Raw genomic sequence first — 14,519 nt, 5'->3', positions numbered from 1 at the left:
ACAAGGGAAATGACAGGAGGACAGTCACATCAGGGGTCTCACAACCGTGGTCCTGAGATACAGATTGAGTATTTCTTTTCCAGGATGCATGTGACCAGAAGTGTTTTGAAATTCAGATTTTGGAATATTTGCATAATACATAATGAACTATATTGGGGATGGGACTCAAATTGACATAAAAAAAATCCTTTGTGTTTGCTATATACTTTGTACACATAGCTTGAAGGTAATTTTATATAATATTTTCAACAATTTTGTGTATGACATAAAGTCTCATGGTGTAGGATTTTCCACATGTGATGTCACCTCGGTGCTCAAAACGTTTCGGATTTTGGGGCATTTTGGGCTTTGGGATTTTGATTCAGGGAGATGCAACTTGTATTGATTTCTGGAAAACAGAGCTCACTCCACATTGCACCCCAGCACCCCCTGACAGCAATGAATTGGCAGCAGCAGAGATGAGCTCATTGCAGTTCCCACGTCCAGCCTGAGGCCCTGGCACCACCCAGGTGCCTTGTGTGGGGAAGGCACCTGCCACTCTGTCTCCCTCCCCCATACCCATTCCTGAACAGGGAGGAACAGTCCTCCGAACCTGCTGTGGGCAGCTGCAGGACAGAAAGGGCCGCGTTTCTCCCTGCTCTTCTAGCGCTGCCACGTGGCACCTGTCCATAATAAGGCTCCCTGTGATTCAGACACGTGTCTTTGGATGCCCACTCCATGCCGGGCACTGGGAGCTGGCTCTGCGACGTGATCTCTCATCCCAGCGACAGTCACGAGTAGCAAGTGCGGTGCCAGCTGCAGAGCAGGAGGCTGAGGCTCAGAGAGCCAAGGTCACTGGCCCATCAGCAGCCCAGCCCCTACGCCTCCTGCACCCGCACCCGTGACAGACCCTGCTTCTCTGGCCCAGAGCACCTGCTAGACACGAGGGCCTGGGTTCTATCCCGGCTCTGTCCATTTCCTCAGCCGCAGGCGGATGGTGTTGGAAGGGGTGGTCTGGGCTACACTTTGAATCTGCTCTTAACCAGGACACACTGTCTCTAGTCAGGCTGTGCTGTCCTGTCTGGCTCTGGGGGGCCAGTGACAACAGCGGGGGTGCGGAGCTGGGGCCTCTCTCCTTCATGGCAAATAGATGTTGGTGGTGGCCATCTCGGTACGGAGTACTTGTAACCTTTACTCAGTCCCAGGACAACTCCTGGGCACTTGATTCTCTTCACGCAGAGGAAACAGGCCTGGTGGCAGCCCTTGGCCTTGGGGAGTGAGCTACAGGTTCAAAACAGGCCCTGCACTGCCTTCCAGGGAGAGCCTGGCCCCTCAGCCACCCCTGGGCGGCTTCTGTCTCCATTCACATCCCTGTAATCTGGGGTGGTTGTCTTCTTCTTCTAAGTCATGTGCAATGTTTTGGAGGAGGGAGGGACACTATTGTTTTCCCCAGGCCACACCGTGCAGTGGACAGTGTGGGAGTTTTCCTTCCCGTCCTTCTCCCCTCCCCCACTCCTTCCCAGGTCCGGCCCTGAGGCCACTGTTAGTGGGCATCCAACTCTTGCTGACCTCAGCTGTCATCAGCATCACAGTGACCAGCTGGCCACCGAATGCCACCCCTCCAGCCTCCCGCTGCTGGAATGGACCAACTGGCTGGGCTGGAGCGTGGTCTCCATTAGCCCTGTTGCCCTTCCTGCTCCTTGCAGACTCACCCATGGTCCTGCTGGCAGCTGAAGCCAGTAGGAACTCGAATCTGCAGGAAGTGAAGCAAAGAGCAGGTGGCTGGTGGCTTTTCCCCCTTCTTTGCTTGACCCGGCAGTGGGGCTCTGTGGCTCTGATCATGGGAAGGTGGCAGGAGGGCTCCTGACTGATGTGCCTGCCCCAGGCAACGCTTTCGCTCTCTGCCTCCAGCTAATGCCAGAGGTTCCTTCAAATGCGGGGATGCTCTGGGGTGCTGCAGACCACCAGCCTCAAGGCCCTGAGGCCCAAGGAGGTCCTTGGGAAGCAGAGAGGCCCCAGGTGGCTTTGCCCCAGGTCAGGCTGCTTCGCATATTGCATGTTGTGTTCCTACTCAGGACTTTTTATAAAGATTGATTGATTGATTTGAAAGGCAGAGTTACACAGAGAGAGGGAGAGACGGGGTGGGGGGGTGGGGGGGCTCTTCTATCTGCTGATTCACTCCCCAAATGACCACAGTAGCCAGGCCTGGACCAGGCTGAAGCCAGGAGCCTGAACCTCTATCTGTGTGTCCCACAGGGGTTTAAGAGCACATCCTCCACTGCTCTCCCAGGTGTATTAGCAGGGAGCTGGATCAGAAGTGGGGTATCCGAGACTCAAGCTCGTGAACATAGGAGATCCTGGTGTCACAGGCTAAGGCTTTACCCGCTGTGCCACTGTGCCAGCCTTGGGAGTTACTGGAAGGAGGGGCTTTCTGGCATAAAGCATAAAGCTTTGTAACCTAGCTCTGCCTCCTTAGAACCTTGAGACCAGAATTTCCTCAGTCCACACCTGTGGGATTTCTAGATCTTATTCTTTTTTTTTTAATATTTATATATTCATTTTAAAGGCAGAGTTACAGAGAAGCAGGGCAGAAAGAGAAAGAGAGAGGTCTTCCATCCGCTGGTTCATTCCCTATATGGCTGCAACGGCCAGAGCTGCACTGATCTGAAGCCAGGAGCTTCTTCTGGGTCTTCCACACGGGTGCAGGGGCCCAAAGACTTGGGCCATTTTCTTCTGCTTTTCCAGGCCATAGCAGAGAGCTGGATCGGATGTGGAGCAGCTGGGACTTGAACCAGCACCCATATGGGATGCCAGCACAGCACTGGCCCCTAGATCTTATTCTTGAAATCAAAAGAATCTTCAGTTCTCTCTGAGGACAAATGTGGGTTCTCCGGGCCTGCCACAGGGGAAACCTTGGGCTTCCAGCTCTGGTGTGTTACTGCCATGAGCCAGCACAGCAAACAGAGGTCACAGCCCATGAGCTGAACGTGCACCATGAGACCTGGGCCTGTGTTCCTACATATGCCATGTGTCTTTTTGCCATTTTATTCCCCGACTATGAAAATTCCTGTCTGTGGTGCTGTTAGTGTTACAACCACCTTGCTGTGACCCTGGCAGGGTGTTTTATGAGAGGGAAATGCAAACTAGCAAGCAATCCTGCTAATTGATGGCTCACGAGCAACAGTAAATCATCCTGGTGCTGTTTCCTGTCCCCTTGGTCCCTTACAGCAGAGCGGCCCCAGCCTTCTCGGCCGTCTCCGGGATCGCTGGGCTGCACGAATCCCTGCTTTTTTTGCAAGAAGTAATTCTTCTTCCTCCTCTTACTCGTCTCTCTTGTTCTCGAGAGCAGGTTGTGCCGTGGCATCAGGAGACTTCGTTACTCTTTTTTTCCCCCTCTATATCGAATTCAGAAGCACTGATCTTTTTGTCCAAAGAAAAACCAAGAGACCTTGTTCCTGGTTTTCAAGGAGACTGAAACTCAGGCTTCCCCGCTGTTATGTCCCAGACTGTCTCTCGAACTTGATGGCTTCTGGCGTGGCAGGTAGTTCTGGGCTCTCCCCACCCCCTCCCCAGTGGTCACCGGCCCTAGCCCCTCGGCCGAGTCCTGCCCCTGCACCTGGCCATCCTTTTAGTCTCAGTGGAAACGTTTGGCTGTCAGCCCCGTCTCTCCCAGACTCCTAAAATTACATTGTTTTGAGCCTCATTTAAGTGCAGAAAGTTAGAGTGAGGTTGGAGGAAGAAGAGAGGTGACCCTTTCTCCACCGAATGGGGAAAAAGTGGGGACCCTCCCTAGTGTGAGCAATTTCTCCCCAACATGGAGAAATAAGAAGACACCCACCAAGGACTTGGATAAACCCCCTCCTCACACCACACACATCTGGAGTGGGGAATCCCAGCAGGCTGGAGCCCAGCCCCACCCAGCTCTCACCTGCACCAGCCACCTGTCCTGAAGCCGTCACCAGCCCTGGGCGGGGCAGGGGGTCCTGGTAGGGGCAGTGGGAGAGAAGCATGCACTTCATGGGGTTCATGGTCATCATCAGAATGTGTTCTCACTCCACCCTCTAGTCCCCCCTCTGTCTGAAAAGCCCACAGACAAGCAAGCTGGGGACTGCACTCTGTGATGTGACAGCATCAGCTTGCTGGAGGAAGCGCGGAGCTCGGCCGCGGCAGAGCTGTGACCACCCCGCCCCCCATTGCCACAGACTGGTGCCGGGAGGGCGACTTCATTACATTCAGAAAATAGATGTCCAGTCCAGATGGGAAATTCTCAGTGTTTGTCCTCACACTCTAGACGATCGGCTCCATCCCTGCTCCAGGCAGGATTTATTTCCCTCTCTCCTTTCTGGGAAGTTGGATGGCTTGTATTGCACAGTAATAAAACCTCTCACGATCAGGTGCACACAAAGGCCATAAATCCCTTCCGTCACCGCAGGGGCTCCATTGGGCTGGGAGTCACTCGGCAGCGTTGGGCAGGGCGGTTGGCGCCATCGCTCCCTGTCTTTCCTTGTTCCTTCTGTGCCTGACCGGCCCCCAGCCCCATGTCCCTTCCTAACCACTGCCAGACTGCACACCTTTCCATGTTGGTCTTTGTGTCCTGTGCCATTTGTGTTTTCATAGAACCACAATGCGTGTGTTCATTTTTTTATACCAGAGGATGCTTTTTGGGTTTGGTTTTGCAAACGCTTGATGCCTGACGTTAGTATACCCAGATTTCTCAGAAGTCAAGGGCATAGGGAAAAGGGGGCTGCAGCCTGTAGCTCGCTCTCTCCTCATAACTTTGTTTCGTGAAGAAACTCCGGGTGCTTTGCTCACATTCTGGACAGTTTGCTTTCGGGTGGAGGAGAATACCACTTGTGGGAAGGGATTTAATAGGTCCAGATATTAAGAAGGGGGACGAATAGCTAGAATTTTAAAAAGAAGGCAATTATATTGAAACTCAGATTTTAAAATTAGTCCTTGGCTCAAGTTATCACAGGTGAGCAACTGCGCCTGCATTGGTTTGTGGGTTTTGTGTTATAAATGTCTTATTCTGATGGAAATTTTTTGGATCTAGAAGAGAAGTAAATTGGTTGGAAGCGGGGGAGCTCAGAATTCTATGGACATCCGTGGCCAGAATAGCACATGAAAGGAAGTTTTCCACACTGCAGTCATTTTTAAAGACACTGTGACCCATTTGGCTAACTGTGGGGCACTCTACACTCGCAGGAGCCTCAGGGTCACCAGCCTGGCTTTCCTTGGCCCTGCCCCTGGAGGAGAATGCTGACATCTCCCCAAGGAGCACGTGGGGTTCAGGCCTGGGGTTCAGTCTTCTGGTGCCTGCTGCGGCTCTCAGTAGTTAGCCGCTTTGATGCACACGGCGCCTCAAGGACATTGTGGTGTCCGGACACTCAGACAGACATTCTGACATGAGCCCGGACACAGTCCTGCTCCAGCTGGCCACTTCCCTGTGGTCCTGGCCCGAGGGCTGGGCCTCCCTCCCGGGCCAAGGATGGACCTCAGCTGCTGTAATGAAGTCCCACGCAGGGAGTGGCTCCCCGGGTGCTCTCTTGCAGCTCTGGAGGCCGGAAGGCCAGGTCAGCAGGGCCCTGCTCCCTCCCTGACTCCAGGCAGAAGCCTCGCTTGCCTCCTCCTTGCTTTTAGGAGTGGCCACAGTCCTTGACGTTCCTCAGTTTGTAGCTGTGCAGTTCCAGTCTCTCCCTCCGTTGTCCCTGGGCCCTCTCCCCTCTGTGTGTCTCCTCATCTTCAGGGGACGTGAGCCAGGTTGCCCTACTCTAGTATGACCTCATCCTAACTTGAGGACGCTAGAGTGTGCCCTATTTCCAAATAAAGTCCCGTTCATGGCACCAGGGGTTGGGACCTCAGCCGAAGAACTGGACACCATTGGGTCTACAGCACGTGCCCTCTGCCTCGGCTCGGGCAGAAGCAGACTCCTCGGGTTTTCCCTGTATCTCTTACCTTCAGGCTCCTGCTGAGCCAGTCTCTCCTCTGGCCCGGGGCACAGCACCTTGCTTGTGCCCTCTGAGCCAGACTGGGGGCCTCTGCTCACCGTTTCTCCCTCTTTAGAGGCTTTCCAAGCTCTAACCCCACTGTGTACCATGTACCTCTTGGCAGACGAAGAAACCGTTGCTCTCACGCCTGGCCCTCGGGGCTCCTGCTCTGCCTTGGCTCTGTGCGCACTTATAACTCCAGGCAAGACCCAGTGAGAGAGCACAGCTGCTGGCCTCAGCCTCACCTGCAGGCCTCTTCCAGCTCTGCCGTTTGTTTGCTAGATGACCTTGGACAGGTAACTTCCTCTTTCCGAGCCTGGGCTCGCACACCTGTACAGATGAGCCGATGACAACACCTGCTCTGCATAGTCACTGCTGGGGTTAAGGGAACTTGTGTGCCCGCTGCCCCCACAGCAGGCACTTGTTAAATCTTGTTACTGTGATTACTGCTTGCATTTGTCTCCAGGTCCAAGGCCCACAGTGTCACTAATAATAGCAGCTGTCTCTGTTTATTGAGCACCAGACACTTGGTGCTCACTGATGTACAGATATTATTTCTAATTCTTAAAAAAAAAAAAAAGCCCTCTAATGTGGGTATTATTATTCCTGTTTGACAGCAGATGGAAGCTTAAGCCTAGGGGAAAAAATGGACATAACGTAAAAGGAAAGCCAAATGCCTAACATCACGAGCCAGGCTTTGAGCAAGTGCTCCTTACCCTGTGTGAAGCGGCCTCCAGGGTCTGGTGACTCCACTGATTGTCGCGTCTGCTCTCCCACTCTCCTGCTCACTCTCACTCCTGTTCTCCCAGATGACATTTCCTTTCCCCCTCTGTTTTCACCCTCCGTGTCTTCTAAGGCAGTTTCTCAGGTTCATTGTGTCAGAAAAGCGTGGCAGAACACTACGAAATACTGTTGAAGTTAATTCCACATGTAAACCTTAGTGACACTTTTGCTAGCAGATGTGGCTGGTTGTTATCCGTGTATACTGGTACCCGTGAGCAGGTGCAGTGGCACACTCACTCACACACGCCCACCTCACTGCCAGCTAGGAACAAAGCCTGACGGTTGCATCCCCCCCATTATTAACTGACTACTCAATTATTTATTTCCTCATCTGCTAGGGCCAGCGGATAGCAAGAACAAGCAAGCACCAAAAATTGAAGGAAAAAATCGCGGGAGAAAAACCGAGGTTCAGAAAATCTGATATGTTACTTGCAGTTTGTAGGGTGCCACCAAGGTCCAGTTGACGGAAGGAGAGTTTGGGAATCGTCAGGTTACCCTGGCAGCTTTGAGCTCCAGCGTCATGTCTGATGGCAGAGCAAGGCAGAAAGACCAGCTGTAAACACTCCGTAACGTGTAAGCCTTCTGGATTACCTTGTGGGACACAGCTCCTTTTTTTTTTTTTTTAACCAAGATTTATTTTACTTGTCTGAAAGACAGAGTGACAGAGAGGGAGAGGAGAGAGAGGACGAGAACTCTTCCATTCACTGGTTCATTCCCCCCAAATGCCGATAACGTCCAGAACTGGGCCAGCCTGAAACCAAGAGCCAGGAACTCCATCCTGGTCTCCTACATGGATGGCAGGGGCCCAGGCACCTGGGACATCTGCTGCTTTCTCCGGCGCATTAGCAGGGAGCTGGATCTTAAGCGGAGCAGCTGGGACTTGAACCAGTGCTCACACGGGATGCCAGTGTTGCTTAACATGCTGCACCACAGCACCGGCCCCCACAAGCTCCTTTTTAATCCGTGTCCCTGATTGTTAAAGAAGTTAAGCTGTCCCGAGTCCCATCAGGGATTCTAACCACAGGGGGATTCCATGAGGTGCTGGAAAAGACTCACAGACATCAGAATGCTGTGACACCGCCGATGTCGTGTGATTCACTCTCTCCTGTGGGGACGGTCCTCGATTTGGCTGGTGCTCCAGTCGTGGCGAAGAAAGAAGAGCAGCCGCATCAGAGCGCAGAGACACGTGTCAGCTTCTGAGTTGAGCACGAGTCTTTCCCTGTTGCAAAAGTCTGTCTTAATAAATCACGGCTTTACACCTGCTCCCCCGCCTGCATTCCCCTCTGTGGCTTCCTGTGGTTGCAGAACCAGGCACGCTGCAGATTTCTTATGTGCAACCGTATATATGTGAAGTTTCACAGCTGTCATCACACGCATTCTGTATTTCTTCAGGGACACCCTAATCTGGTGACTCTGAGATGGAAAGCAGATCAGAGCCCCTCCCTCAGGGCTCCCAGGTAATATTGGTCTTAAATTTGATCTGTCAGCGCATCTCTCTGAGCAGGTAAACACCGTGTTCCGTCCTGCCTGGAAACAAGCAAAGCCCCAGCCTCGTCGTCATTTGCTTCCATTGGTGGACACATTTATTAGCCTTCGGGGTTGTTACAACAGAAGTGGAGCCTCTAATGGGCTGCCTGATGTTTATTGCTTTTCCCTGAGCTAAAAGCAAAGCCTCAGAGGTAGCCTTGGACACGGCTATGACTTTGGCATGAAGGGTTTCATGCAGTTCCTGGAATCCTTACCCAAACTTAGATCGGGCAGGGGACAGCTGGTGCAATGGCACTGTTGACTCCTAGAAGCCGGCAGAAGTCCCGAAGGCAGAGCTGGCTGATTCTGGGCATGTTGGAGTGGAGCGGCACCTGTATGCCTGGTCCCTCTCGGAGCCCTGCCTGTGTACCTGGTCCCTCTCGGAGCCCTGCCGATGATGCACGGGGCTGTCTTGAGCTGAGTCCCTTCCACACAGTGCACAGAACTGCTGACTTCCCATGCCCTGCCCTTGCTCTTCAGGGCAGCTGAGGTGAGATTCTGGCTGTAAGGTGCAGCTTTCTCTCTGCAGTGAGCTCAGCCACGAAGCTTCTGCACGGCCTGCACTGTGCATGCGAATCACTTGGCTGTTGCTAAAGTGAAGCTTCTGCCTCAGCAGTGCTGGGCCCGAGGTGGTGCATTTATGCAGCTGCTAGCCCATCCCACAACCGAGGGCCCATGGACTGCAATTCAGATCGCAAGGGCCTGGGGACAGGGGAAGGCCTGGAGCAGTACCACGGCAGTGTCGCACACACCAGGTTGCCGTGTGCTGTGAGCCTCTCCAGCAGGTGCAGAATGGAGGGGGTGCAGTGCTGCTCAGCTCACTGTCAGCTGCTTCTCAACAGTGACCCCGCATTGGGATCCCCTGGGGGCTTTGAAGGCCTGTCCGAGACCAGGACCCAGCCCAGAGCCCCTGCGTGATTCTAACGTGCAGCCAGGGCTGAGGAACAACTGAGTCCAGCCGTTCAGACACGTCTGCCAGTACAGCACTGGTGTAGCAGCGAGCGTGAGCACTGGCCATCACAGCTGCAGCCAGCACTGGGCACTGCACGCCTTGCAGAGCAGATTCACATCTGCTCTTTGTTCCTCGTACTTACAGTGTAGGGTAGACCACTGCTGTCAGAAGGTTCTAGAAATCGATTGTGGTGCAAACAGAAAAGAAGTTTATTTTCATGTAGTGGCATTGAGTGAACGCTGGCCAGCCAGCACCTCCTCTCCACCCAGTCGTTCAGGGCCCGATGAGGTGCTGCTATCTTCCAGGTGTGGCTCCCGAGTCCCCTTAGGGAGTCATCGCCATCTTCCCAGCCAGAAGCATGCAACAGCTTCATGTACCAGGCCTGCAAATGCTTTTGATCACTTCTGCTCCCATTCATGGACTAGAAGTTAGAGGATCATGGGACACTGTGCACTGAGGGCTGGCTGGGTGCCCAGCAAGAAGAGAGGAATGTGACCGTGGCCTCTCCCAGGCAGACATGATGCACAGGCTAGAGGAGCAGCTCTTTCCCACGTGAAGAGCATACAGGGGCTGCGTGAACCTCTGGAAAATCCCCAGTCAGAGCACCTGGGCTCAGTGGCTCAGAAAGACTTTGTTATTATTTATTTTCATTTTTTTAAAGAGATACAAAGACAAAAATCTTCCCTCCACTGACTCACTCCCCAAATGCCCACAAAGGCCAGGGCTGGGTCAGGCAGAATCGAGGAGCCCAGACCTCCATCTGGCTCTCCCATAGGAGTGGCAGGGACCCAAGTACTTGAGCCGTCACCTTTGGCTCCCAGGGTGCACATTAGCAGGAAGCTGGACTCAGAAAGACCTGGGACTTTAACCCATGCACTCCCGTATGGGATGTGGGTGTCCCAGGCTGCATCTTAACCACTGTGTGCACTGTCCAGCCCTCTCAAAAGGACCACAAAGATCAGAGGCTGTAGGTTACAAGGTACATTCTCTGTCCCACCAAAATAATTTGTGTAGAGACTACTGAGGGGCATAGACTCTTTTTAAACCTCACTTTCCTCGTTTTACTTAATAAAGTGCAAATGGGTTAAAGATTAAGGACTGTGATTGAGGATACATAATTCTCAGCTCTGAGCTTCCCCTCCCCGCCTCTAAGCCATGGTCCCTTCCTGCTTCCTTCAGGAGATGGAGACATCGGAGAGCAGCCTGCACAGCTCTGGTCTCCCGGCCGTGGATCTGCTGGGGGCTGTCCAGCCACTTCTCCCCTCTGAGACTTCCTTCTGCTCCTGTCCGAGGCCAGCCCCTCCAAGGTCACCTCCCTGTTCACCGTCTTGATGACCGCCCTCCTTCCATCCCTTGACCCCTCCCACCAGTGCATGAGCAAGACCTAGAGCTGCTCCAAGGGGTTGGGGGCTGGAAGTCCCCTTGACTCACCAGCCGCCCCATTTGCTGATCCCAGAACTTTCTAAGACGTCATCTTCGTTTCCCGTCCCGTTCACGTGTCAGTTCACACCAATGCCTTTGCCTCTCCCACTCTGGTTTTCTCACACTCACTGGTGACTTCCATGTGGCCAAATCCAGTGGCCACTCTTGGTTCCCATCTTGCTCCCTTTGCCAGGCCCCCTCCCTCTCCCTTGAAGCAGACTCGCCATCAGCTTCCATGACCACGCTCTGCCAGTCTCCTTTGGCCCCCTGTGATGTCTCGGCGTCATATGAATTCTTTTCTCCCTACTCATTCGTCCTTAGCTGTAAATGTTATCCCTGTGCTCATGACGCCTGCATTCTGTGTTTATCCCAAACACGTTCCCCCCTTGCCTGATTGACACGACTTTCAAGGGCAGCTCAAACCTAACCAACGCAAAGTCAAACTCAACACCACTCTGTTCCCACAAGACAACACCTGGTGTGGTACAGGGCACCATAATCAGCCCAGGTTAAAAATCTGGGATTTGCCTTGATTCTTCTTCCTGTGGCTCCCACATCCCATTTCTCAAAGAGTCCTTTTATAGAAACAGAACCAGAACATCCAAAATACGTCTCAGTACTCTCCTTCCCACGGCGTTGGCTGCCACTGTGCTGGTCCAAGTCACCGTTGTCCTCCAGCTATGGTAACTGCTCCTTTCGGCACTGATGGGTCTGTCCCTGTTCACGAAGCAGCCAGAGCCCACTTCTAAAAATATGCCAGTCCTTGCCCTAGACGGTACTCCTTCCAACTTAGGATAGAAATCCCAGCTTCTTGCAGGGGCCATGGAGCTACACAAACACTGTGCTGTCTACCCCATCACCCGCCGCCGTGCTGTGCAGCCGGACCCTCTCAGGTTACACGCTACCACCATCCAGTCTTCCATCCGCTGCCTCCAACTTACCCCTCATGTCTGCCATCCCCTCCTCCGGGCAGGTTCTTCCCCAGAACTGCCCTCGATGGCTCCTGCCTGGTCGTTCTGCATCATGCATTCATGTATGCATGTATGATAGAAGCAGTGCGTCTCATCTCTCTGCAGTGAAAGGACTGGCCTTGGTGGTTTTTCTCCCCATCACTGCAGACAAATACTGTATAATACGTAACACAGATGGGTTCTTGAAAAAAGACAAAGATGGCACAAGTCTCATTTTAAGTTGTTAGATTCAGCTGTCATCAAATTATATTTAAATAGAAACTGCAACACAGGTGCTGCCACATGGTCCAATCTCTTTCTGTATTTCTTTTGTCCTGGAGTCTCCTGTCAGATGGTCCACTGGTGCTGGTCTGTGGACCCCACTGTGAACAGGGCTGTTCTAGATTTCACTTTAAAAGTCATCTCCTTCGGGGCCTTCCTGAACAGCCCATCTGAAGTAGACTCTTGCACACGCACAGGTAGTTCTCTTGGTCTCGCCTCTGCCTCCCACGGCTCTCCATAGTGGCACAGAGAATTTGAGATCAGATGTAACATGAGCAGTTCCGTATCTTGAAATCAGTCCACTGCTTAGCTGATGGTAATTTCTCCCTGCTCCCTTGCAACCTGCATTCTCTACTGAAGGTGCTTCAGGCAGCTGCCTGCGACTGTGGGGAGGGAGAGGGAGCAGCTCCTGACCGCCCTCCACCAGGAAACACACCTGGACCTCCACTGAGACCTATCAGAATTTAACCACCGGGTCCCAGTAACAGAATCTGCTCTTGGCTTCAGGGTGGGGGCCCCTGCATTACCCACATGGAGAGGCCAAGACCTCAGAGACACCCCCGTGTGGCCCACTGTCTTCTGGTAGAGGTGGTGGACTCACAGCCCCCCTCTGCATGGGCCTTTTCTCTTTTCCCTTGCTCCCTGCTGTCGTTGGTCCCTTTAACCCACTTGTGCTTGTCCTCTTGAGGTGCCACGTCTCACCTTTCCTAGGTCATGGCCCTTTTCCTAACATCCCTTGTGTCTGGAGAACTCCTGGTTCCTCCACCATGGGGCACCCGGGCGGCTGTTCCTTGTGGCCCGACCTTCAGTTTTTCAAACCTGTTACCCCAGTTCTTTAATCCCTTGCTAATACCAGCATACCTTCTGGATCTTACTGTGCATACAAGAACACCTGACCCCTCTTGGTGCAGGTGCCTTCCATGCCCAGTGGGAGACGTGTTGCTGGGGGCTCCAGCCTGACTCCTGAGGGTGAGAACAGGTGGTCTTCATGGGGAGGGATCACCCAGCCACGTAAACACTGCTTGATTTGTGTATCACCTGATGATAGAACTAAGGGACTAAGGTAATAGCTAGTTGCAGTGGTTTCCAAAAAATCACTTATTAAATAAATGAACTTAAGGATGCATGAAAGAATATAATAAATTGAGGGCACAGGGGCTCTTACTTCAGCAAGTCCAGAAAGCTGGTTGTTCTAGGACAGTAGGCTCTGTTTTCTATGCCACAGTGCTGATAACACAAACCAGGAGGAGATCACGGAGGAATCCTTTATTTCCAAGGAAAAAAATGTATCCGACTTTCTTCCCAGCTTCGTTTTGCTTCAGGCAATAGGATTAGTTGGACTTCCCTGTGCTCAGTCGGTGAGAATAGGGTCTGGTGTTCCCAGGGCTGGAGGGAAGTGGTTTGAGGGTGAACAAATGAAATGCCCTACCCTCCACTCTCTACTGGTGGTGGGGACAGCAGGGGCTTCTGCCTCCAGCAACCCCCAAAGCACGAGGTGTCTTTGCAGCCTGGCCCCGGGGGCCCTCAGAGCCACTGCACCTCCTCCCCTGGGCGGGGGGTGGTGTCGTGAGCAGCGCTCTGCAGTAGAGGCTGGGAGTCCGCTGCAGGAAGCATCCAAGGCTGGAGAGGAGGAGGGGCGACTTGATCCTGAGAAGGCGGCTCTGGCCCCCCTGTGAGAGCAGGGGGAGGCTGGCTGGCTGTGTCCCAGGGAAGCCAGAGCCATCCAGAGGCTGGCGCAGTCCACCTCCCGGAGAAGCCCGCCAGGACTGTCAGGGGCGAAGTGGACTGCCAAGGACGCTTCCTTAACCGCATCTCGCATCTGACCGTTGCAGGCCTCCTGGGAGGGGAATGGCAGCCATCTCCCCAGCAAGGTGCTGCGGCGTCCCCGTGTAGGAGTGACCACAGAGCTGGTGTGCTCCGGGCGGGGGGGTGCCTCTTCCAGGGAGGGTCTGCCCAGGGGCCCTCGCTCCCGACTCCCACACTTTGCTTGGCTCGTTGCTTCTGCCAGGGCACAGGGAGAGGACCTGCCTTTGGTGCCATCACTCAGGAGACTGAAAAGCAGCAGGGTCAGGCACTTCTTTGTAGGCCACAGGTGGACAGTGGGGAATTTGAGAGATCCCAGGCAGCCAGCCAAACAAGTTCATCTCCCCAGTCTCTCCAGCGGCTATGCCTCATAGTAGGGCTGACCATGGGGGCCCCCATCCCAGAAAACAAACCAGGCAGTGTTAGTGCCTGATATGAGCCTGCCTTAGCAAGTCATTTGCTTGGGAGCCCTAAACTCTTGCAAAATCCATGCAAAAGCTCCAGTGAGTGAGTATCGTTTTCTCTTCTTGATGGACTAGGAACCTGTGAGTGAGAGGGTAGAAGCAGAGGAAAACTTGCTAACACATTCTGTAAGGACACTATTACCTTACTACCAACACCAAAGACTTTAAGAGAAAACAAAACTATGGACCAATATGTCTCGTGAACATAGATGGAAAAAAATCATCAACAAAATATTAGTAGATGGAACCCAACAATGTATTTTAAAAATTAGACACCAACCGAATGGGCTATTTTTTTGGCCAGGTATGCATTTGAAAATTCAGCATTTGAAAATCAATTAACATAATCTGTCACATCAACAAACTAAAA

General features: G+C 53.0%; 1 protein-coding gene across 4 annotated transcripts in view; it reads left to right on the top strand.

Moving 5' to 3' along the window:
• SUSD4 (sushi domain containing 4) overlaps window positions 1–14,519 on the top strand; it is a 130,096-nt gene that overhangs the window by 95,683 nt on the left and 19,894 nt on the right. Inside the window, exon 6 of one of the 4 annotated variants that reach the window (XM_089312263.1) lies at window positions 7,088–11,630. The exons of 2 other annotated variants lie outside the window; for them this stretch is intronic. In XM_089312263.1, coding sequence (XP_089168389.1) covers window positions 7,088–7,170 — 83 coding nt within the window. In that variant the 3' untranslated portion in view covers window positions 7,171–11,630. Of the gene's footprint in view, window positions 1–7,087; window positions 11,631–14,519 lie in introns of those variants that run through there. One more of the 4 variants, XM_089312265.1, reaches the window with a different exon arrangement.

The sequence above is a fragment of the Oryctolagus cuniculus genome, chromosome 13 (assembly GCF_051225735.1).
Source record: "Oryctolagus cuniculus isolate XC-2025 breed Fujian yellow rabbit chromosome 13, ASM5122573v1, whole genome shotgun sequence".
Classification (NCBI taxonomy): domain Eukaryota; kingdom Metazoa; phylum Chordata; class Mammalia; order Lagomorpha; family Leporidae; genus Oryctolagus; species Oryctolagus cuniculus.
This window is presented reverse-complemented; position numbering and strand designations above follow the sequence as displayed.